Raw genomic sequence first — 25,755 nt, 5'->3', positions numbered from 1 at the left:
CCACCCCATCGCCACGTTAGCCGCGTGCCACACTCGTACCATGACACGCGTGGGGCCCGTCAGACGGGCGTCAAGCGAGCTGGAGTAAAGCGCTCGGTTATAATCACCACCCGGCAGTAACATCTTATCCATTTCAAAGGCCGGGTTTAGAGCGGGCCCGTACAGGCCGTGATTAATCGCAGCCAGCTGGGAGGCCCAAAAATACCGTTTGATATCCGGGAGGGCGATCCCCCCGTCATAACACGGGAGCGTCAGCTTCGCCAGGGCGATACGCGGTCTACCTTCCCAGAACAGTCGGCGCTGCAAACTCTCCACCTCGCGAAAGTAGCGCGCCGGGACGACGTCCATTGTGTTCTGCAGAGCGTACAGGAAACGCGGCAGCGACATCATCTTAAACAATGCCGCCCGGCCGAGCGGCGAGAGCGGCAAGCGCCTCCAACGCGCAACATCCTCCTTCAGGCGCTGGAGGGGGGGAAGCAAGTTCTGACTATATCGGGCCTCCGCGTCCAGGGTAATGAAGACACCCAGGTACCGGAATCCCCGCGGGGCGATCTGGATAGGACAGCCCCACGGAAGGATAGGGTCCTCCCCAGAGAGAACATAGACGCACGATTTAGCCCAGTTGATGACAAGGCCGGAGTTAAGACCAAATGAATGCAATACATCAACCAGTACTATCAGTGATTTACGTGGGGAAGCCAGGTACAGGAGAATATCGTCAGCGTATAGAGATACGCGGTCCTCATACTCGGGGGTCCAGCGGAGACCACGAATAGAAGGTTCCCACCGCAGCCACTCCGCCAGGGGCTCCAAGGCGAGCGCGAAAAGGAGCGGCGATAACGGGCAGCCCTGCCGCGTGCCCCTGCCCAGCTCGAACGAAGCCGACACTCTACCGTTCACCACGACCTGCGCCAGCGGGCCAGAGTACAACAATTTTACCCAACTGATGAATCCTGGGCCAAACCCAAACTTCGCGAGCGTCGCCCAAATATAAGGCCATTCAAGCGTGTCAAACGCCATAGTGGCGTCCAAGGACGCCAAAATGGCCGGCTCTCGTATGAACGGGACACGTGCGAGCACCCCATGCAAACGCCGCAGGTTAAGCGCTGTATTGCGATGAGGGATGAAGCCGGACTGATCCTGGTGAATCAAGTCACACACTACGCCGACCAGCCGATTGGCCAACACCTTGGCGAGGATTTTGGGCTCTGCATTCAATAACGAAATAGGCCGATAGGATGTGACCCGGTCCCGTGGCCTCCCCTCCTTATGGATAACCACGATAGTAGCTAGACGCTGGTCTATCGGGAGGGAACCCGCCGAGTGGGCCGCGAGGAACATAGCACGGAGATGCGGTGCCAGCATATCCGGTCGCAGTTTATACAACTCGATGGGAAGACCATTAGGACCCATGGCCTTGCCGGAAGCCACCGAACGTATGGCGAGGGCAATTTCCTCGGAAGTTGGAGCAGCGTCCAACGACACTCTGTCCTCCTCCGAAAGGGAAGGCAGCGCGATATCCCTGAGCAGGGCGTGAGAATCCTCTTCAGAGCGGGAGGACACCGGGGAATACACCCCACGGAAATAGTCTGCAAAGCAGGAGACAATTTCTTCTGGTTCAGTGACACACACACCATTCTGTTTCTCAATCAACGGGACAACTCGACTCGCTCTCTCCTTTTTGTCCAGCCATGCAATCAATTTACCAGCCTTATCACCCACATCATACAGTCTCCCCTGTTGCTCTCTACTGAGGCCCCTGGCCGCCTCCGTGATGAGGGCCTTATAAGCCGCTTGCTTGAGTCGGAGAACATGTAATTTGTCATCCGTCACCCCACATTCTAGATCACCCTCCAACTCGGTTATCTCAGCTTCAACACGAGTCACCTCCTCCCGCTCGCGCCTCCGGGAATGGGAAATAAGGGACAAGGCCTCTCCCCTGAGTACCGTCTTGAACGCCTCCCACAATGAGATCGCCGATGACACAGACCCCACATTCTCGTCAAAGTAGCGCTTAAGAGATTTAACCAGCTCTGCGCGAATGGTGGGGTCACGCAGGTACCAGGGATTAATCGGGACCACCCTACCCTCTCCCCTCGAAAGAATATCAAAGTGCAACAAGAGTGGGGAGTGGTCCGAAATACCCCGTGCCAAATGGCGCACCTCCCCTATCCTCCCAACGTGCGCCGCCGGAACCAGGACATAATCTAGCCGTGAGAGACTACCATGAGCCCCTGAATGGAAGGTGTACTGTAGCTGCGTGGGATGTTTCAAACGCCAACAATCCACCAGCCCCAAGGTATCCAAGAGGCCAGACAACCATGCCTGGGCACGGGGGAGATCCCTAGGGGGGTGACGATCCACAGTTCCGGAAACCACAGCATTAAAATCCCCCCCCACCACTAGAATCCCCTCCGGAAGGCCAAGGAGGAGGCGCCCCAGATCCGCAAAGGTGGTCGTCTGCAGCCCCGGCGGGACATAAACAGACACGAAAACGACCACTCTGCCCTCCATTCTACCCACCAAAACCGTGTAACGTCCCCTGTCGTCATGGTGCACCTCAACAATCTCCAACGGGAGCGAGTTCTTAACCATAATGCCCACACCCCTTGAACCAGACGTGAAGCCCGAATGGGCCACAAGGCGGTAGCCCCGTCGGTTCATGGCAAAAAAGGAGTTGCCAATGAGGTGTGTCTCCTGCAGAAAAACTATATCGGGCGAAATTCGCTTCAAGAACTGCAGGACCACACCTCGTTTTATCCTGTCCCTCAATCCATTAACATTCCAGGACAACAGACTCAGTCCCCTACCCCCCATCATAAACAGAAGCCATCACTCGTCCCCCAGAGAGCACTTCAGAAATGACACAACGATGCTTTTGCCTTGTGGTAGAAACGAACAACACCCCACCCCAACCCACCCACCCCAACAAAACTCCCCCCTCCCTGCACCCCTGCATGAGCCCAGACAGCCCCCCCAACTTGCAGTGTGCCTGTCGCCCCTATATAGTGAAACTAGCTAGACCCCCTAGAGGAGGAAAGAGTACCCCTTCTAGACCCCACACAACCTCCAAGGGAGGGGAAAGAACAAAGACAGAAGCTTGGTCTAAAGTGGCATCATAGTCGTCCAGAGTGAGGCCCAATATCAACCCCTCAGTCCTGATCCAGTGGGCCGTCTCCTCCCGCCGCCCCCCCCACCATCTCGAGCACTACCCCCAGACAGAGTGTCCCGCCAGTCCCCGGCCGCTTCGGGACGATCAAAAAAGTGCGTGCGACCATCCACCTCTACCCGCAGCTTGGCCGGGAAGAGCATGGCGTATTTTAAGTTCATGTCCCGGAGCCGGCGCTTAACACCCAGGAAACTCAGTCTCTGTTTCTGGACCGCTTGAGTGAAATCGGGATAAAAGTTCACCTCCATATTTTCCAGCTTAATCGGCCCTTGCAGTCTGGAGGCTTGCAAGATCGCGTCCCTGTCCCGAAAGTAAAAAATCCGGGCAATGAGAGGCCGCGGAGGGGCTCCGACCTTCGGCCTTCCCCCGGGAACTCTGTGGGCCCTCTCCACGGCAAAGAATTTACTCAGTCCCCGAGGCTGGAGATGGGTAGCGATCAGGTCCTCTACAAAAAGATCCGCCGCCGCTTCCTCCCGTCCCTCGGGTACTCCGATGATGCGGATGTTATTCCTCCGGGCCCGACTCTCGGAATCTTCCAGGCGCCGATCCATAAGCGCACTCGCCTGACGAAGTCGGTGCACTTCCGTTTGGAGGGCCGCCACCTCAGTCGTGAGGCCCGACGCGGTGTGGGCCAAAGAATCGACCCGGTCGTTGGTCTTGGAGAGATCAGCCCTCACCAGGTTGACATCAACTAGGACCGCGTCAATTTTATGGGCTAAGGTGTCAAACCGCTGGCCCACCGAGGCCTTCATCTCAGCGATGGCGCCCATGACGTCTTGCAGAGTCAACTCTGTGGGCAAATCCGGGGCATCCGGGGGGCACTCAGAGGACTTGTGCGGTCCACCGGGAGATCCTTTCGGGAGGGTGTAGCGGTCCATGATGTTGGCCTGATGTGCGGCGCCACGCCGGGCCGACTTGGCCTTCAACCGATCGCCATCTTGTTTCGTGGCCATCGTCGCGGGTCTCACACCCTCACCAGCCACGCAGTAAAAGGCAAGCAATCAAAGCCACGGGCTCCGGGGGGTCACCCCAGGACGGCGGAGCGGGCCACAGCAGGCAGGCAGGCTGGGTCACCCAGCGAGGCCACCCCAACACAAAGAGCGCCGCGATCCCACTTGCAAAGACGGCAAGGGGGCGCGAAAGTGAAAGTGAAAGTGCGGGGTACGCGACTCGCCAGGCCCAGCCCGCCGTTGTTGTTCACTTTGCCACCGGGCCGCCCCCAAACGAGAGTCCGGGGTCAGGAGCGAAGGAGGCCGCAAACTTCAATCGGTGCTCACTCCAGCACCCGAGGTCCGATTCGAAAACGGGAAACGGGTACCACCTCGGCTCAGGCTCACCGACACAGTCCCCTCAACCGATGCAGGATGAAGGCAGGATAAACGTAGGAGGTCGCGGAGGTCCTCGGGAGCCTCGCACCTACGCGGCCATCTTGGTTGCGCGCTAGGCTCCTCCCGGATATTTACTTGAATAATGAAAAACTGGCGACCACAGACAAATATCCTTATTTAGGTGTCATGATTGATCAAAAATTAAGCTGGAATGCGGCAGTCAATGTGAGAAAACTTCAATTCATGAGAACCACCACTGCCCTTGTAAATTTCTCTAGGAAATTAGGCAAACAAGCCCCCTTGGAAATGGTTAAAATCTATAAAGCCAAATGTATTACAGTGGCCCTATATGGAGCGGGTCTGTGGGGCCACGTAGCAGTTGATCCTATCCAGGGGGTAGAGAACTCTTTTTTGAAGTACCTTCTCGCTTTACCAAGCAGCTCTGCAAATTTCTCTTGTCATTTGGAACTGGGGCTTCCCTTTGTGGCTGAACTGGTGAGAATACAGCCACTTTTATTATGGCACCGAATTTGGTCGTCGGAAACATCAGTATTCTCACAAACAATTATTCAAGATTGCAAAAATCTGGAAAATGCACACAGATCTAGGTGGCTAGCCTATGTCAAAAGTTTTCTAAATGACCTAGGGTTAGCAAAATATTTCCATGATCCCTTTTTGATTCAGGAGATGTCAAGGAAGGCCTTCCAGAAACTCTGTTTAAATCACCTCGAAGAATTGCGATTGACCTCAGAGCTTACGAAGCAATCAGTTAGACATAGTTTGATTGTTCAGACGGCATTTGGGATGCAGCCTTACCTAACTTATAGTATTACTTCCTATGAACTGTTTCTTTTGGTCAGGTTTAGGCTAAATCTTTTTCACCGTTTAGTTGTTTTTCCGCTGAGAAATAATTGGGCCAAAAAACTACCTCTTTGTCCCTGTGATGGGACTTCGACCCAATCTACAATGCACACCATCCTTTTTTGTAATTATTACATGGATCAACGAAAAAGACTACTTATCCCATTGTTAAAACGAATGGGTTTTCGAACTTGTCGTCCAGCTCTGCTTTTCTTACAGTTATTGGAGGGGATGGGGTTGGTCTATATCGTTTCCATTTTTTTGCAGTATATTATGCGCCATAGAACGAACCTATGATGATTTTTAATTGGGGCTTTTAATATTCAGGTCATGCTGATGATGGGATTTGAGCGTCTATAACCTATTTTTATAATATATATCTGATTTTATTACTCAATAATTGTTATAATATTATTGTTGTTCTCTACCCAGAGACTTTACATGCACCGTCACTTTAGTCGCAAGTAATTTCCTGTTTTTATGAGATTGTTTGTTTATCTGTATCTTTTATGACCTGTCTTCGGAAGGTCGAATAAAGAAGTTTTTGATTTGATTTGATTTGATAATAGCCTAACCACAACACCAAGAAAACAATACCAGTTTCCTTGACCTGCTGCCACATTTGGCACTGTAGGTCACAACATCCTACTAATTACACAGGCTACAAAATCTTTGGTCAGTATCTCTGAGAGAGGGGTCAGATAGTTCCCTGTGCAACCACTGCCACACAGTAAGTCTTGGTGACATCTCCTTTCCATTGAGCTCATTGAACTGAGGGTTCCACAGAGCTTCCCTTGCTCCCTTACTATTCAAGATGGACATCAATCCACTCATATGCATCTTCCATGCCCACAATTTCCACTCATGTGTTAAAAACCCAGCATGTACCACAGGGTGGCAGGTGAGTCCACCAATTTACAGCCATTTGTAGTGGGCTCTGGACCAGCAAAAGTTGAATTGGCCACAGCAGTCTCAAACATAACAGTCAATAACTCAAATCCTCATAATATGTCCTCAATTTTGGACTGCCGGATGCAAGCGCGCACTTGTGGTAACTGACGCCGCTTGTTGAAAGACGATCTCATTGCTTCACGAGTTGCACTAAGAGATATTAGATTGCTGCACTTAGGGCATAGGCCACCCCTTTTTAGACATTGTAATTTTAATATATTAGCTTTTATTTTAAACTGCATTTATATTTCTGTCATTTGCTTACTCGCACCATAAAAAAGGAAATCATCGGAACGCTTTTGTTCCTTCTTTTTAAACTTGCTGTAATTGCTGCTTTTGCACTGTTCAAACATGGCGCTGCTCTAAAATGCTCACTGACTTCCTCACGATCACGTGACTAGTGAGCTTATCGCGAGCCTATCAGCTTGCACCGGCCTCTATTTTGGACTGCCGGATGCAAGCGCGCACTTGTGGTAACTGACGCTGCTTGTCGAAAGACGATCTCATTGCTTCACGAGTTGCACTAAGAGATATTAGATTGCTGCACTTAGGGCATAGGCCACCCCTTTTTAGACATTGTAATTTTAATATATTAGCTTTTATTTTAAACTGCATTTGTATTTCTGTCATTTGCTTACCCTCACCATAAAAAAGGAAATCATCGGAACGCTTTTGTTCCTTCTTTTTAAACTTGCTGTAAGTGCTGCTTTTGCACTGTTCAAACATGGCGCTGCTCTAAAACGCTCACTGACTTCCTCACGATCACGTTACTAGTGAGCTTATCGCGAGCCTATCAGCTTGCACCGGCCTCTATTTTGGACTGCTAGATGCAAGCGGGCAGCGCGCACGCGCAGCTGGCGCACCGTCGGCGTGCCAGGGGCGCGCCAGAGGCAAGCCCGTCTGCGCCCGTCCGCGCCCGTCCGCGCTCTGCCGTGCTCAGTGCCAGGTCAACTCTCTCCGTATGTTATTGCAAAACCTAATATCATTAAATATTCTGTTGTGAACTTAAGGTCTTTACGAGTTCCGGCCTCTGCCAAATGCACCGTAGCCACGTGTCTACAGCAAAGATTTGTATGCGATAACTGCCACTTCGCATTTGGCCGCAGCCTTAAAAAACGCCAGAGGCACTCAGGATTGTCCACTGTAAAGAATAAGTCATCTCTAGGAGCAGACAAGGTTTTCCACTTTTGGAGCCTAAACTGTCGCTCTCTTCCTCAAAACAGGGCTCATATTTATGACTTTCTACATTCAAAGAAACCTGACGCCCTGTTCCTTACGGAAACTTGGCTTCATGATGGCTCTGGACCAAATATTACTGAGGCTCTCCCCCCCGACTATGTCTTTGTCAGGAGTGACAGGAGTACAGGAAGGGGCGGCGGAATAGGGATCCTTTTTAAATCGGGCTATTCTTGTAAATTTGAGTCCCAATCCCTCCCAGGCTGTGAGTCCGCCCTATTTAAATTTGCTCTTTCTCCGCAACTTACGGTTTCTGGACTTCTTATTTATCGCCCCCCTGGATACGCAAAACTTTGGTTATCATCTATGCCAGATTTAATTGCCCCCTTTATTCTACACGCCGCAAATTTCTTAACCTTCATTTGGAAGACCCAACGAATTTAGATAACACTACCCTTCTAGCCAACCTGGAAGCCCTTGGTTTATCTCTCCTCAACAAGGGACCTACACATCAAGCAGGGCATCTATTAGATCCTATTTTTTCGAATTTTTCCTTTGTATGCAATTACCCGGCATTTCCTCTAAGTTGGTCTGATCACTATGCGGTCTATTTTCAACTTAAGGTTTCTGATTCTCTAGCGCCTCGGCCATTATGTGAATCAAGGAATTAGAGACCCTGGCATAAGTTGAAATTAGACACGTTAAACGATCTTCTTGAAAGGAATCTCCCAGACTCGACACTTTCACTTATTCCTTTAAATAAGGCAATATCAAACTGGTTATTTTCCTCTGTAAATCTTTGTCTGCCTCCCTTGTCGAAAATTTGGTTTTCCCATCGGAACCCTGTTCCATGGTTTAATGAAGACTTGAAGGGTCTAAAATCACAATGTAAAGTGTTAGAAAGGAAGTGGCGGAAATTTTATGCTCCCAATTGTAAAATTGACTTCAAGACTGCCCTTCACAAATATCATGCAGCTTGTAAGGCTGCAAGAACATTGCATATTTCCAAAACTATTACTAACGCATTGAACAAACCCCAAGTTCTGTTCTCAGTGGTTAAAAAACTATCCGGGGCAAACACTCTTCCTGCACCTCCTGCCCTGGATGTTACCAAATGCAATAATATTGCTAACTTTTTTACTGAAAAAATGAAGACAATACATAGTAAATTTGTTCCTACTCTGCCTCAGGACTCAAATCTGTCTGGTATAGGTACGAGACACATGGATATCTCTCTTAATATATAAGGACTCCGACTCCACCACAGTGAAAATTTCACAGTGGCCTCTTCTTAACGAAGAATCTTTTAAATACTGTCTATCCAATGTAAACTCAGGTTCCCCTCTGGACCCTCTACCAGCCAATATTTTAAAATCACTTTCTCCAACCATATTGAGACTCTGTAGAGATCTCCTAAATACATCAATACATGAATCACATGTTCCATTGGATTGGAAACACGCAATGGTGATTCCGTTACTGAAAAAACCCAATGCCGATCCTCCGGTTTTGGCGAACTTCCGCCCTATTTCGCTCCTACCAGTATTTTCTAAAATCCTGGAAAAGCATATCAACTTTCACTTAACTACCCACATTGAAAAATCGGGATATCTACACCCCTCCCAATCGGGTTTCAGAAGGTACCACTCTACTGAAACTACCCTTTTGTGAGTAACTGAAAAATTACGGCAATGCTTAGATCAGGGTGAGACCATGGCGCTCATTTTATTAGATCTGAGCGCAGCATTTGACACCGTGTCTCACCCTATCTTGCTGAATTCTCTTCAGTTAGCAGGTGTTGAAGGTTCAGCTCTGCTTTGGCTGTCCTCTTTTCTGAGTGACCGTTCATTCCAGGTCTTTTCTTCTGGGGTTTCTTCCACCTCTTGAGCATCTGCATATGGAGTTCCTCAGGGTTCTACCTTGAGTCCACTACTTTTTAATATCTATGTGCGCCCCCTTGCTACCATCGTTGAGGACGCAGGACTCACCCTTTACTCTTATGCAGATGACACTCAAATCATCTTTTCGCTATCCTCCTCTAAAGACGATACGATATCTTCTTTAAGGAATGGTCTACTCCAAGTTTCGAAATGGATGAACACCAACTGCCTGAAATTAAACGGGGATAAAACGGAGGTCATCATCTTGGGGAAAGATAAACATCTTTGGAATTATTCTCATTGGCCTCAAGAAATGGGTTCATTTCCTCAGCCGGTTACCCAAGCCCGTAATTTAGGCTTCATCATTGACAGCCAACTCTCTATGAGGCAACAAGTAGTAAGCACGGTAGGAACTTGTTTTTCCATATTACGATGGCTGCGGAAAATAATTGGGATACTTCCTTTCTCTACACAAAGAACCGTAGTCCAATCCCTTATAATGTCTCGATTGGATTACGGGAATATTCTCTACTTAGGCTGCAATAAGGAACCTGTTAGGAGGCTGCAAATGGTTCAAAATTCTGCAGCGCGCCTTCTTTGCCATATTGCAAGAAGATCTTCGGTTACTCCTTCTCTGCAGGATCTTCATTGGCTCTGCATTAACAACCGCATCAAATTCAAAAGCTCTCTGCCATATTTTTTAAAATAAAACAAGGTGCAGCACCAGTTTATCTACGAGAACTCATCTGCCCTTACATACCACACCGCGCTCTGCGTTCCTCTACCCAGGGTAATCTAACACTTCCCAGAGTTAAACTGACAAGAATGGGCGGACGCTCTTTTGCGTACCTCGGACCGAAACTTTGGAATTCTCTTCCTAACCATGTGAAGTTGGAACCCTCTTATCTAAAATTTCGCCGAGACATTAAGACATGGCTCTTCATTCAGCAAATGGCCTAAGCTACCTAGTCTAAAATTGAGACTATTAGGGTAGCTGTGCGCCTAATAAATTTAATAATAATAATAATAGATTCTTAAAGAAGAGACTAATTATGCCTCCTGACATTCTATGGTCGAACTATTCCTATCAAAACCAAAGTAAGAAACCTAGGAGCATTTTGGGATGTTAACCCCTGCCCTAATTCCTAGATAGGAGCAGTGGTAAAAGCCACATTTTTCTAAATGAAACTACTTAAAAGAACCTTTCTGTACATCACCTTAGAGAACTATTCAGTGGTGGTTGGAGAATAGGTCAATTCCTGCCTTGACTACGGCAACACCTTATGTGCTGGTGTCCCTGTAGTCAAGGTGGGAATGAGGACATAAGCATGTGAAAATTAGAAAACGTGGCTAGCGACCTCATCTTCAGGCTAAATAATGCCACCCAATGGCAGTCCAGCTAAAAAGAATCCACTGGCCCCCTTGCACACAGAATTGAAGTCCTCTACCTTCCCTACATATCCCTGTAGGTTCTGCCCTGAAATAACTCTAGTATAAAATAAAATGAACATGCAAAACATCCAGCTCACCCTGCTCTGCAGACAACAACCTACAAACCTCCCCTTAAAACAGAAACAAGAACAGAAGTGACAGGGGATGGATGTCACACCAACTCTGCATGTACTGTGGCACTTTCTGCTTCTCACCTAAACAGGTAAATTTTGTATTGTGGAAGCTGCAAAGTGAAATGTCAATGAAGTTAAACCAATGCTGTACAAGTATCCAAGGAGGAATAAATGCATTCAGATTTATATGGACCCTGCTCAGGGTAAAAGGACCAAAAGATGTGTTGGCAGATCCAGAGACACAAGTTGGGCTGTAATCGTTACTTTTGAGCAAATTGAAAAGGTTGTCACAGTCTAGGGATTCCTACTGAGACATATCCTTATGCTGCTTTTTTGAAAAGCAACACCAACAAGGTCTTTCAATTGGGTAAACTCCAATCAAAAGAGGGAGGAAGAAGCTAACATATGGGTGCACTCTGCTTCCACACTTGAAACATCAAAATCATAAAGGGAGGGGCAAACGACCTAAGGGGGTCTCTCCACCTAGTAAGAACCTCCCTGGCAAGCCTACTAGTTTATTGTAAGGACTCTATCCCACTGTGTTTTCACTTCAGTAGCAAGCTCCAGCACAGAGTCCTCACCACAGATATTCCAAACATACTCGAGGTGCAGACTCACCCTTGGTAAATCTAACAGAGATCTTATAGTGTTGCCTACATCTTAGGGAGTTGGGATCTGGATATTAACATTTTCTCAGGTTGCCCTTGTAGTTTTTTCTATTTGTCTAGGCCCCCTAGACAAGGTTTAAAACAGGTTTGCTGATGTCTTCAGAGTTTCTTTTAAGTGCTCCACATCAACTCTGTTCTAGGTGTTTCAGCCCCAGTGGGTCACTTTGCCTTTCTTCAGACCACCAGTATAAAGATACCTGCTACTAGTTAAATCTAACTTATGATCATGTTAATCATGTCTATGTCAATTCCACATTGAAACATTCATCTTTGCATGCCATATACTTACTCAACTTCCTGAGGTAATTTCCCAGTCTGGTTCTTATTTGGTGTCTGCTGCTAGCCCCATAGGCAGCTTGAGGGTGCCCCCCCTTGTAGTCACACTTTCATCAAAGGACTTGACCGGCAATTGGCCTATTACTTCCCTTGGAGCCTCCACTATCATTTGGGTAAACCAAGACATGTTTTGTTAATACGTCTTGGATATCCATACACCAAGCTGTGGGTGGTGCTTAGAAAAAAATGTCAAAGGTCTGCTGTTTCTTCTGTAGGATCAGTATGTAATTAGCTTCGGATGGCCTAGAATGAAGATGGCCCAGCAGTAGGGAGCGGTTATCTTTTAAGGAGGGAAAAAGCAGTGAAAAAGCTGTTTTCTCAGCTTTGAAGAAAGAATCAGGCCACGAATTCCTCTTCAGTGACCTGGGAACGTATTCCAGAGAGAATGGTCGATTTACCTTAAAGGTCATTCTCTGAAAGAAGAGCAACTCAAACAAGCATTGTCAAACTCAGCAGGTCTGGCATTGGTTGCCAATCTTTTAGCTTTGTCAATGCATTTGTTTGTTTTTGTGGGTGGTCATTTTTGAACGGCTTCTATTAAAGTAAAAACCAAAGAAAGATGGCTGCATGTGTGTGCACATGCACACACACATGGGTGGACATCTTTGTTTTCTATTGAAATTAAAACAAAGAAAAGTCGATTGTGGGTGCATGCACAGGTAGTCATTTTATATCCTTCTTAAAAAATAATGATGAATAATAAATTATGCGCACACTGACATGAAGCGAGTGGCCGAGTCATAATGTTGAGAGTGTCATTGTACCCTCGCCAATATATAAAGAAAAACTTTGGCTAAAAGCATAAAATATGTTATTGGTCCCAAAAACCAGACACTGTATGGATCATCTTTATGTTCTGTAGACCGTGCTTCTTGAGAGAGAGAAGAAGGCCCTCATTCACATTGAAATTAGTAATGGATGAACTGTGCTGACCCACTGTCTCATGCTTTATGGTGTAGTGGCTGGAAGAAAAATGTGAAAGGCTCAACAACAGACTAACAGATGAAGATTGCTGGCTGAACGCCCTGATAAGTACATTATATACATCATTTTAGTGAAATCAAAAAGCTGATGCCAGACCTCAAAACGAGGAACAGAAATGTACGGTGATGACTAAGACAGGCTATCTATTTATTAGCCATCTGTGTAGCATCATTATGATTTTTTGAGAAGGCGCCTTGGGGTTTGGAAGCCAATACAGATTTTGGCTCCAGGAGTCATGTGTGGTCAAAATAATGCAGTATTGGAATAAACATTCAATAATGTCGTCTAGAGTTTTGAGATTTGTTTAGGCAACGCCACAGTGTAATTCTACATTTTAAAGCAATGCCTTGGAACAACACTGAAAAAGTGGGGAAATGGGGTGGGTTTGATGTTTAAATTAATCTAAGGCATTCCAGACCATCGTGATTTTTGACAACTATGCCAAGAAAGTTATAGGAAAATCACACTTGGTCCTGTTCCAATAGAAGAAGTCCAGCCCTAAATTCAGACAGAAATATAGGCAAGCCCAGGCCTATTTGAGAGAATATTGGGCAACTGTGAAGGCGTTTGGAAGTTCATTTAAGTGAACACTTTGGGCCTGAAGCACGCAGAGTGAAATAACCACAATCAATCAATCAATCATAGGCATTTATATAGCGCACTACTTACCCGGAGGGTCTCAAGGCGCTCGGGGGGGGGGGGGGAGTGCTGCTACTGCTCGAATAGCCAGGTCTTGAGCTTCTTCCTGAAGGAGAGGTGGTCTTGGGTCAGGCGCAAGTCGGTCGGTAGGGAGTTCCAGGTCTTGGCAGCCAGGTAGGAGAAGGATCTTCCTCCCGTTGTCGTTCTTCGGATGCGGGGGACGGCGGCGAGGGCGTGGCTGGCTGATCGGAGATGTCGTTTGGGAGCGTAGAAGTTGATGCAGTTGTTGAGGTAGCTGGGGCCTTGATCGTGTAGGGCTTTGTGTGCGTGGGTGAGGAGGCGGAAGGTGATTCTTTTGTTGACGGGAAGCCAATGTAGGTCTCTCAGATGTCCGGAGATGTGGCTATGTCGTGGGATGTCGAGGATGAGTCTGGCTGAGGCGTTCTGGATCTGCTGGAGTCTCTTCTGGAGCTTGGCGGTGGTTCCGGCGTAGAGGGCGTTGCCGTAGTCCAGTCGGCTGGTGACGAGGGCCTGGGTGACCGTCTTCCTGGTCTCGGTGGGGATCCACCGGAAGATCTTCCGTAGCATGCGCAGGATGTTGAAGCATGACGAGGAGACGGCGTTGACTTGTCTGGTCATGGTGAGGGAGGAGTCCAAGATGAAGCCCAGGTTGCGTGCGTGGTCTGTCGGTTTGGGTGCGCAGCCCAGGGCGGGGGGCCACCAGGAGTCGTCCCAGGCGGAGGGTGAGGAGCCCAGGATGAGGACCTCCGTCTTGTCTGAGTTCAGTTTCAGGCGGCTGGTCGTCATCCACTCGGCTACGTCTTTCATTCCTTCGTCAAGGTTGGCTCTGGCTGCGGCGGGGTCGTTGGTCAGGGAGAGGATCAGCTGGGTGTCGTCAGCGTAGGAGATGATGTTCAGGTTGTGTTGGCGTGCGATGGCCACAAGGGGGCTCATGTAGACGTTGAAGAGGGTGGGGCTCAGCGAGGATCCTTGAGGGACGCCGCAGATGACTTCGGTGGCCTCTGACTTGTACGGTGGTAGGCGGACTCTCTGTGTTCTTCCGTTGAGGAAGGAGCTGATCCAATCCAGTGCCTTCTCCTGGATTCCGACGTTGTTGAGGCGTTGCACAAGGGTGCGGTGGCAGACAGTGACGAATGCCGCGGAGAGGTCTAGGAGGATGAGGGCCGCTGTTTCTCCGTTGTCCATCAGGGCTCGGATGTCATCGGTAGCAGCGATGAGTGCGGTCTCGGTGCTGTGGTTGGCTCGGAAGCCCGACTGTAAGGGGTCGAGGGATCCATTCATCTCGAGGAAGGCGGCCAGCTGCTTGTTGACGGTCTTCTCGATGACTTTGGCTGGGAACGGGAGGAGCGAGATGGGGCGGTAATTCTTGAGTTCGGTGGGGTCCGCTGTAGGTTTCTTGAGTAGAGCGCTGAGTTCGGCGTGCTTCCAGCTCTCCGGGAAGGTGGCGGTGTCGAAGGAGGTGTTGATGATGTTCCGCAGGTGGGGAGCGATGACAGCGTCGGCCTTGTTGAAGACGTGGTGAGGGCAGGGGTCGGTTGGAGATCCGGAGTGGATGGAGTTCATCATGCGGACGGTGTCTTCCGTGCTAATCGGAGTCCAGGTGCGGAGGGTGGTGGTGAGGGGCGGTGGTTCGGTCGTGGCGGGCGTCGGTTGTGTGCTGAAGCTGTTGTGTATGTCCGCGAGCTTGTTGTGGAAGTAGGAGGCGAGGGAGTTGCAGAGGTCTTGCGATGGGGTGATGTCGTTGTTTCCGGCGTTGGGGTTGGAGAGCTCTTTGACGATGTTGAAGAGTTCCTTGCAGTTGTGTGCATTGTTGTCCAGCCGGTCCTTGAATGCAGTTTTCTTAGTGGCGCGGATCAGTTGGTGGTGCTTCCAGGTGGCAAGCTTGAGGGCGGTAATGTTGTCTGGTGTTGGTTCCCCTCTCCAGGCTTTCTCGAGGGCTCGGCAGTTCTTCTTGGAGCTCTTGAGTTCGTCGGTGAACCAAGGGGCCTTCTTGCTGCCGGGTCTGCTAGGCGGTGTCCTCAGAGGGGCGAGTTCGTCCGTGCAGTTGCTGATCCACTTCGTGAGGTTGTCGGCGGCCTGGCTGGGGTTTGCTGAGCTGGCGGGAGGGTGCTGGCTCAGGGAAGCGGCGAGTTGGTCAGCTGTGATCTTGTTCCAGCTTCTTCGGGCAACCGGTTGCTGGTGGTGGTGGATCGTCGTTCTTCTGAAGTTGAAGTGGATGCAGCTGTGGTCCGTCCAGTGGAGTCTAGTGGCGTGGCTGAAGGCGATGTCTTTGCTGCACGAGAAGACGGCGTCGAGTGTGTGTCCGGCGAGGTGGGTGGGGGTGGACACCAGCTGCTTGAGTCCGAGGTTGGCGAGGTTGTCGAGCAGGGTGATGGTGTTGCGGTCGTTGTTGTTCTCCAGGTGGAAGTTGATGTCCCCCAGGAGGATGTAGTCAGCGGAGGGGAGGGCATGCGGGCTGACGAAGTCGGCGATGTCCTCGCTGAATTGTGTGCGTGGTCCCGGGGGTCGGTAGATCAGGGTGCCTCTGAGGGTGGTCTTCGGGTCGGTACGGATCTGGAAGTGTAGGTGTTCGGCAGTTGTCAGGGTGTCGTCGATGTTGGTCGTGATGTGGATGGTGTCCCTGTGGATGATGGCGATGCCTCCTCCCAACTGGTTGGCGGAGCGGTCCCTCCGGGTGATCTTGTAGCCCTCTGGGATGGCGATGGCGATGTCGGGCGCTGAAGAGGCGTTCATCCAGGTTTCCGTGAGGAAGGCGACGTCAGGAGATGTGGTGTCGAGGAGGTTCCAAAGTTCGACGGCGTGCCTGTGGACGGAGCGGGTGTTGAGCAGGATGCACTTGAGGTGGTTGCTGCTGGTGTTCGGCTTGGTGGTTGCAGGTGTGGGGCAGGTTCGGATGCAGGTGAACTTGCAGGCGTGGCAGCTGAAGGGTCCGTCGGTGTGCTTCGGGGTGGCTCGGTAACATCCAGGGATGCCGCCGGTGTTGAGTGCGCTGAGTTCGGTGGCGTTGTAGGACAATCGGGTCGTCTTCCGTCTGTGGGGGCCAGGGGTCCTGGCACTGGGCGCGGTCCAGGCGCGGACGGGCGCAGACGGGCTTACCTTTGGCGCGCCTTCGGCGCACAATCGGCGTGCCCGCTGCGCGTGACCGCTGCGCGTTCGCACGGTCGCCATATATGGCGAAGTGCGAGGGAGGGCGGAGCAGCTGGGAGGCGGGAGCGGGGAGGTTACAGAAGAAAAAGGGGCGTGGTTAGCGGCGGTGGCGGGAAGCGGGCAGGGAGGACAACGAGAGACAGGGGGACCGGCGAACAACGAATACAGAACAAATTAACAAAGTAAATACCACAATTGCACACAGAGAAACTCAGCAGTCAGGGGGCACACAACAGGAGACCAAGGTGCAGGAGCACAGCGCTATCGCGTAGGAGACCACGCCGCTCGGTGGCAGGGGGCGTGGTCACACGGCGGTAGCAGGGGCAGCGAGGAGGCACACGCAGCAGCTGGTGGTCGTGCGGCGCGGGGGTGTCCTAGATTAGGTCACACTCACCTGCGTCGCACGGTCGCCATATATGGCCAAGTGCGAGGGAGGGCGGAGCAGCTGGGAGGCGGGAGCGGGGAGGTTACAGAAGAAAAAGGGGCGTGGTTAGCGGCGGTGGCGGGAAGCGGGCAGGGAGGACAACGAGAGACGGGGGACCGGCGAACAACGAATACAGAACAAATTAACAAAGTAAATACCACAATTGTGGTCCTTCGCTCCACCTGCTTCAGAGTGATATGCTTTTACACACTCGGTTTTACAGGATATTCCATTTGGAGAAATCGCATGAGGCTTTGGCTGCAGCAGAAAAGCCACATTGGGCTTCATTGCTTCCAATGGCAGAAGCATGCAATGCTCCACACTGCTAGAAAAAAAGTTTCCCCTTCCCTTCCTGCTTCCTCACTCCCATTTCATATCTCCAGCCCACTCACAGGAGCCTCCTATGATTGAAATTATGTCCATGTAGTAGATTTACAGTGGGATTTCTACTGCACTCCTGATGGGGGAGTTCTCTGACCCTATAGTGGAGATGCCCATCACCGGGTCAGTGAACTTCAAGCTGAAGGGATTAGGGAAACGCATGACCCAAATCACAAACATCTGACACACATAAACACTCGAAATACATCAGTACAATACAACTTGGGCTCTGTCTTCTTTCCCTTGGGCTACCTAACTAACAGGATGCTACACAGCATCTACAGATTCCAAGATGCAGGCAGCCCCACTCCAGAGGAAGAGGAACCTCACCGACGAGGAGGCAGAGCTTGAAGCTACGTTTGTTGTAAATCACGGCAAGAAAATACATGGTCTGTCCCCATCTGTGTAGTCGTGATCGGTCGCAAATTCATCCTTTGTAAATTCCAAAAGTGAATGTGGATTCATGCCCCTTGTACAACTAAATTGAAGGTAGGTAAACAGATGGCTTTGAAATTTTTATTCAGACAGTGAACTAGAGACTTCAGGGACCTTTCCTCCATGCCCTTAAGAACATATTAGTTACTATCATCGCCCTTTTTCTATTGGCTAATTTACAATAAAGATAAAAAGTCACAAAAAATAAAACATTAACTGTGCTTTCCTGGGTTCAGCTAGAATTCAGTGGCCAACTGAGGCCACATTTATGAGTTTTTTGGTGCAGGGCAGCGCCACAAGGAATCTTTCCGCGCAGCCCTGTGTCATAAGAAAAGGGCAGGAATGCACCGTATCTATGAGATACGCCACATTCCTGTCCTTTCCCCCTGCGCTGGCGCACAATGGGCTGACACGCGCCAACGCAGGCACCTTTGTGCCATGGTGCAAGGGTGTTTGCATTGTAGGGGTGATTGTTTTGGTGCAGAGAGGGACACCTTCCTGCACAGAAAAAACAATCACTAGAGGATGCAGCATACATTAAAAGTTGTAAAAATGAGGAGAAATTACCTATTATTCTTGGGCCTTTCTTTAGCTAAACGGGACATATCACAGCACTGGAAGGACTCGTCCCCACCTAGCATAGCCCACTGGAAAAATGCCATGTACAGATGCATGTCAGCCGAAATTGTGGTATTTCAGGCGAGGGGGTGCCCACAGAAACACGGGAAGATTTGGTCTCGCTGGGGCTCATGCAGAGGTATCGATTTGCCTATAATGTCTCAGTCTGCTTCTTGTGGCCCCATTGAACGGTTGGTTGTCAGTAACTCACCTGTCTAATGTATTGTTGTTGATTACAATGTGGGTGAAAATTCATATCTCCCGTACAAGTAATGCTTACATAAGTATGTTTGGTGCGATTTGGGGGGGTTCTTCCTCGGTCTGTTGTTCTGCAGACGGTATGGGTTCTGTATGATGTACCTAGGGATTTCATTTCATGCATTGTCTTTGTACTCTCTTTGCTGGGCGTCGCCCATTTGGTATGTTGGAAAATCACTTTCTTCCTATGGAATGCAGGAAGACAGTGGTCCATGCGCTCATCACCTCTCAGTTAGACTATGCCAACAGCCTTTTCATTGGTCTCCCTGACTATCTTTTTAGGAGACTTCAAAGGATCCAAAATGCTGCCGCGAGACTTATTAGAAATGTACCCCTACGGTATCACATCACCCCCCATCTGCAAAGTCTACACTGGCTGCCGGTCAAAAAAAGAGTGATGTTTAAGGCCCTGGTCCTAGCCCACAAAGCACTCAGAGAGGTTGGGCCTCTCTATCTGAGACACAGGCTCCAAAAATATCAGAATGCTAGAACTCTGCGTTCCAGCAATGTGAATCTCCTAACTGTGAGAAGTTGGCCTGATATGTAGTGCTCACTATTCTAGTGATCACTGTGTATCATTCCAAACGACCCTTATTGATGATTGGTTGTAAGTCAACCTTTTAGACCAGCTATCCTAGTAGCGTGGATACGAGCAGTCTTAGGCTAAACTCTAGAGGGCGTGTTAAGCCAGCTGTTTACCATCACATATACTCCTTGAACACCAAGTGAAAGGACACCACACAAGTTGTTATGAAAATAAAAGGATATTTATTTTTAACAGGACTACCCTGGCTCTTTATGAGTCAGGGAGCTAAGCACACTACAAAACTCTTAGGAAAATACTTCAGTTGCACAATTTACACAAATGCCCGAGGGGCACGAGAAACCATCTACACTAACAGTGAAATGCGAATGGTTAGAGTCTGGAGATACTGATTCCGGAGTGATCCGATCAGTGGGACTAAACGAAAAAGGAACTGGACGCTTGTAGAGCGAACCTGCGATGGAGCACCGAGATGCTCGAGTTACCTAGCCCGGAGGCTGCGGCTGCGTGAAGTTCGTCAAGATGTCGGGAGTCCTCGTGTAGTCTCAGGAGCCTGAAAGAAGAAGTTGCTGGCAGGCGACCAGTGACGATGTTCAGAGCGATCCAAGCCTGGATCGGTGGTGAAGGAAAACCTGAAAGCAGAGGGGACTCAGTTCTCAACCGCTAGCCAGCGATCGTGTGGGTACCAGGAGGGTACCGGCTGAAGTCACCTCGACCAGGTGAGTGGGTGACGTCGGACTCGGCTGTTCCTCGGACCAGGAGGCGCGGCGGCGACCAGGATGGAGGGCGAGCTGTCCCACGAAGGTGTCTGCTGTCGATGATGCTGGGCCCAGGCAGGGGCAGCGGATCTTGGCAGTGGCAACCCAAGCGGGGGAGTCAAGATGGCGTCGGGAGTGGACCAGGAGGGTCCGTGGTACTCCTCTGTTGAAGGGGAGCAAGAGCCAGTCTGGAGCAACCAGACTAGTGATGAAACAATCGTGGTGCGTCGTGAAGAGGGCCACAAGCCGGTCGGCAAGTGGTCGAACAACGCGGTGAACAACAAGGAGCGGAAGGGCCCCCACGCAGATCTCGGGGATGCTGGGGAGGCAGACTTCGATGCTGGAGCTGCTCAGGGTTAGGGCTTCTCAACCCTAGGTGCACTCACTCGAGGGTCCCTCGGTGGGCGTGCTAGATAAGCGTCGTGCAGGTTCTGAAGATAGCCGGTCCCGCAGGTCTCGTCACACCTACGACTCTCAGCTGAGCTGATGAGGGAGGTAAAAGGTCAGAGATGGCAGGGAACTCGGGTCTCGTCGAGCTGGGCAGTCTTGATCCGTAGGAGAGACTTACGGCAAACCGCAAGCGCTTAGATGGTGCCTGCTGGTGCAGGGTGGCTACTCCTTAGCCACAAGGGAGAGTCTTCAGAAATAGTCAAGAGTTCCTTTCGTGGAAAGTAGTTCGTGATTCGGAGTTATCCGATTATCTGATTATCCAATTTGGGAAGGGGACTCGCTCCTACCTTTATTCTAAGAAAAAGGGGCTGGCCCGTGACTAGGTTCTACCTATGGGTGGAGCCAGGAGGGGGGTGGTTACACCCCTATCCTTTGTCCGGCTTCGCGCCCGCTCAGGGGCTGGTGTGCCCCCGAAACTGGTTTGAGCCGGGCTATGCACAGTGAGCACCGGGGTGCCACTTGCAATCACCTTCCTTTCAGCCCTGCCTACCTGGGATACACAAACCCTGTCTGGGACGGTGCTAACACCGCCCTCGACAGGAAACCCTTTGTCCAAGCTCCCCTTGCTGGAAGGTCCCCCAGCAGCAGGAGGTCAGACTTGTGTCTGGTGGCAGCATCCATTTTGTGATGCTGAGGCTTGAGTCAACTTTAACCGGGGTTCAAGGTTACTTCCATGTCGTGTCCCTCTAAAAGGGGGGAATGCTAACCCCGTCACCAGGACTGGCGAGGGGTTCGTATTCCCATTCGTATGACACCTTACTCGACATGTATAGGTGATGCGATGCCAACGTTAGCAAATAACCGCAAGGATTATAATGCCTTAAAAGTAGTTGGCCCGCGCCACCATGGAACGGCTATTAGGGCTTGGTTCCGCAAGCCGTCGACGGGCTCAGCTCGCGCCAGAGCACCGTCCCACATGATTCCCTGCACTCTGCCTTCAGGATTGATAAGGCCTGCTATAGGAGTGACTGATAGGAATCCATGTGTCCATTTTAGGGTTTAGGTGTAGGAATACTACACCTACAGCGACGGGTGATTACACCACGTGGCCCCAGCTGTCGTGCAGCCAGTTGTGTCAGATTTGGGCGGCCATTCCAGGGGTGGCATAATACATGCTTCAGCCCCTGGTAGGCCCTGGGTACACCGATGCCCTGGATACCTGTGGTATGCTGAGACAGGGACTGACAAGGTGGCCCAGTTCCAATTAGTGGATGCACCTAACGTACATGTGTGTTAATTTCGAGAGAGAACAGCTAGGCTGTGGGTCTGATTGGCAGGCCCACAGCCGGAGAAAGTCGTAAACCAATGAAGCAAAAGCAAAAAATCTGGGTGATCATAGGATTGCAGACCCTACTCTCCTACACTAACCATTCCACGTTTTAGGAAAGTAAGGTCGGGAGGAAGAGCCTTTGCGGTAAAGACAGCCACGCTCTGGAATCTGATGCCTAACTCCCTGCGTCAGATAAAGGAGGAACTTCCTTTCAGGAAGGCTCTTAAAACATGGCTGTTTGGTTTCTCTCTAACTCCCTGAATCTCTCCTCGAGCTAATTCTGGCTGGATGCTAGCGCCGGGACACCTCCGCTGGAGGTAGCTGTCGCGCTCTATAAATGCTATAATAAATAAATAAATAAATAAAATCAATAAAATTTGTTGTAAAAAAAAAAAAATGAGGAGAAATAAGGATATTCTCCTCTTTGCGCCTCCCTAACGCCTTAGGTGGCATTAGAATCTGACGCATTCCACGTTAATCTGGCAATGCTTCATATTCCATGGGTGTTGCGTGGAGACAGTCTAATCGAAGTATAAAATGCGTGGTAAATGTACTCCGAAGTAAAAACTACAGAGTAAAGGCTGTTTTCCAATGTACACGGGCACTATTTACACTACACATATGCAAGTAGCAATTCTGTGCACACATTGACTGCTGAGTATTTTTTGGATTCACTCTTACAGTACACACAGGTGTTTTATCATTTTTCCAAGTGTAAGTTTTACTTATACTTGGAAAAAGGTTAATAATTGGACTCAATGTTTTTAAATACCTTATGATGTCCCAGTTTTATTTAAATAACTTCTCTTTAGCATGGATTGGCAGCGCCTGTTTAGAACTATTTGTAGATGTTCTCTGCAACGATCATGCTCTGATGCAAAAAGCGCATTTAATTTTCAGCCCGGCGTTTTTGTGGTTGGCATGCAATGAGTTTATGAAAAATTTTGCAAAAGTTCAGTTTCTCTGACACTAAACAGTGGTTTACAGCTTCTGCACAAAATGTGTCAAGATTTTAAACTAAAGAGGAACAAGAACTGCTGATCTGACCTGTTGAGTTTTTCCATCAAGAAAGGAAGAACCTTGTTGTCGGAATCTTTTATTTCCATTATTAGCATGACGTCACAGCGGGAAATCACCTGTGGGAGACAGGAAAGGGCAACAATTAATAGAAAAGATAAATACGTTAATGTAGCCTTTTTTCAGGTGATGCAACTAATCCCTCTTCAGGGCAGGATATGGCACAAGTATCCATGTAGGATCTGGACTATACCTACAACTAGCTGTTTAACAGAAGAGTAGTGTAGGTAACACCAGGCACACATCGATGACATCACAGTGTTGACCCCTCAGCAGAGTCCTTTTTGTTACTGATGCTCTTGAGGAAGGCCAGGGAGAAGAACTGACAGAAAGTAGTCAGGGCCTGTTTAGGCACCAAACCCTTTCACTTCATGGACATTTGTCCTGTTTACTTTCTGTTCCTGCTACTCTCAACAAGACCCATGAAACAAGGGCAGCATGCCTGGCGTAGTAGGTAGCATTCCTGACAACCCCTAATTAATGTCTATTGGTGCTCCCTGGGTAAAGAAGGTGTAAGTCATTCGATGGAAATGGAAATTGGAATGAATCCTCCTACATCAGGGTTTGCTTGTAGTAGCCATTGGCCTCCAAACAGGAATTGAGTGAAACCTCCCAGATGGAAAAGTGCACACCCTTAAACACAATATGTAGTTTGACAATTGTGTGATTAGCAGTAATCTCAATGCTAGATAAGAGTGATAAACAAGCATTTATTGGAAACTGATCAGGCAGAATTTAAATACCTAAGCACATTAAAAATATCGTGGGCCTTTACTCAGTACATTTATTAAGAAAAAACATATAACAGGCATTTCGAGTAATAATAATAATATTAGAGCATACATAATTTATGTCACAGATTGTATTGAAAGCTGATGTTAGTGTCAATGGCCCCAGTAAAGCTCTCTGAATTATGGTTTCAATGCTTAATTTGTGGCGGTGGTTGACGGTACCAAACATCAGCAGCCATGTTCTGAAATAAGATCAAGTGAGGGATGTAAGTAACAAGCATTTCAAAGCAAATATGTCTCCCTTTTGGGACCTAAGGGCTTTGTCACTGGTTCTAGCCATGCTGAACAGTATCCCTGATGCCGTGCAGCATAGCTTTTAAAAAAGCAAACAAAAAGTTAAAAAAATAAATGCGATCAGCTGCGTCGTTTTGTAGGCATGTATCTACAAAATGGCGTCACAGCTTTTTTTTGTTTGCTGATCTGAGCAACAGTGGGGAGGGAAACAACAAAGAAGGGGGCTATACCGAGGTGAAGGAGCAACACTTTGGGGGAAGCGTAAAGCAATGGGGTACAACCGAGGAGGGGAAAGCAACAAGGAGGAGGAGGGTGAAGCAAAAAGAGGGACTTGCGAAGCAACATGGGGAGATGACAGAGGAGAGACAGCAAAAGAGGTAAGTGGTTTTCTAAAATATTTTGTATTTTTCAACCACTCCACCTCACCACTCCTGTTTCCTACCAGCCGCCACTGGTGGCAAGGGAGGAGACGCACATGAGGGAGACAGACAGTAATAAAACACACAGACTCTAGTAGAGTGCTTAAACTAAAAGAAAAAATATCATCTGAAAATGACAAGTGGAAGTACACAAGTAATGGGTCCATTTTCCTGGGGAGGGACAAACCCAAGACCAGGAACTGAAGCCTACATGAGCTAACAAATTAGAAGCAAGCTAATGAGAGTGACAATGTGGCTCACCAGTGATATGTAATGGGTGGGCACTAAGTCCACTGTAAGATAAGAACATTTCTTGCAACGCAAAACCAAAAAAGGATGCCTTTTCTTTGTGGACTACTGTGTAAAAACCTAGTGTTTGAATATTGTCTGGGGATGTCCTGGCAATATTGCATCATGTGGGACACTTTCACCTTGGTGCACTGCCACAGTTTTTATTACAAAGGAAGCACTGATTGACTCGGACGCATACTCATGCCAAACTGATCGTCAGGAACTCTCTCCAGCTAAAGTCAAGTTGGAAATAAAAATTAATCTGTAAGGTTTAAAGATTTGCCTATATCCTTTGAATGTTAGCCCATCAGTCAAACCACGTTTATTTAGAATATCACAATCCATAAAACCTAAACATTATGTAATATCAACAACAGTCTCTAGGGACAGTACAGACTAATGTACACAATAAGGCAAGGCTGGTCAAAAGATTAGATCTAGAGTCCAGACTCCTGGCTCTAGAAAAAGAAAGAAAGGAGATGGGTTGAGCACCCATCAATGGTGGCAGTAATGCAAATAATAAGGACAAAGAGCAATTTTATGATCCTAAAATCCCCAAAGGGATTGTCCCTAAATTTGAGGAGGGTGATGACATCACTAAATGATTCACAGCCTTTGAGAGGGCTTGTGACACGAGAAAGGTGAAGAAACCTCTCTGGGGGGCACTGCTTTCGGAACTGTTGTCTGTTAACTGCAGAGACATACTCCTGACCCTCTCTTTGCCAGATGCTGGGTCTTTTGACCTCATGAATAGAACTCTGATTGAGGGATTTGGACTCACAACTGAGGAGTACTGAATTAGATTTGTAGACTACCCAGTAAAGACACTAGATAGTTGGTTAACTGGACACAATGTGCATGACTTTACAGTTTGTTTATGAAGGAACATATTTTGAGTAATTGCACGAATGAAAAGTTACATCAGCATTTGGTAGACCTATGTCTAATTTCTCCCCAAGAATTAGGAAAGAAGGCAGACCACTGGGTCAAGACTAGAGTGGCCAAGACTACCACTGGGGGTGACCAAAAGAAAGGGGTCACAAATCCTCCCCAGGGGAAAGGTGGTGAGAATCCCCAAGA

At 48.9% G+C, this 25,755-nt stretch overlaps 1 protein-coding gene across 1 annotated transcript in view; it reads right to left on the bottom strand.

The window, feature by feature from the left end:
- Positions 1-25,755, bottom strand: part of DNASE1L3 (deoxyribonuclease 1L3) — a 160,866-nt gene that overhangs the window by 85,976 nt on the left and 49,135 nt on the right. Inside the window, exon 2 of the mRNA XM_085624758.1 lies at positions 22,911-22,999. Coding sequence (XP_085480884.1) covers positions 22,911-22,999 — 89 coding nt within the window. The remainder of the gene's footprint in view (positions 1-22,910; positions 23,000-25,755) is intronic.

This window comes from Triturus cristatus, chromosome 9 (assembly GCF_964204655.1).
Source record: "Triturus cristatus chromosome 9, aTriCri1.1, whole genome shotgun sequence".
In the NCBI taxonomy this organism is placed as follows: domain Eukaryota; kingdom Metazoa; phylum Chordata; class Amphibia; order Caudata; family Salamandridae; genus Triturus; species Triturus cristatus.
Note: the sequence above shows the minus strand (reverse complement) of the source record. Positions and strands in the feature narration are given on the sequence as shown.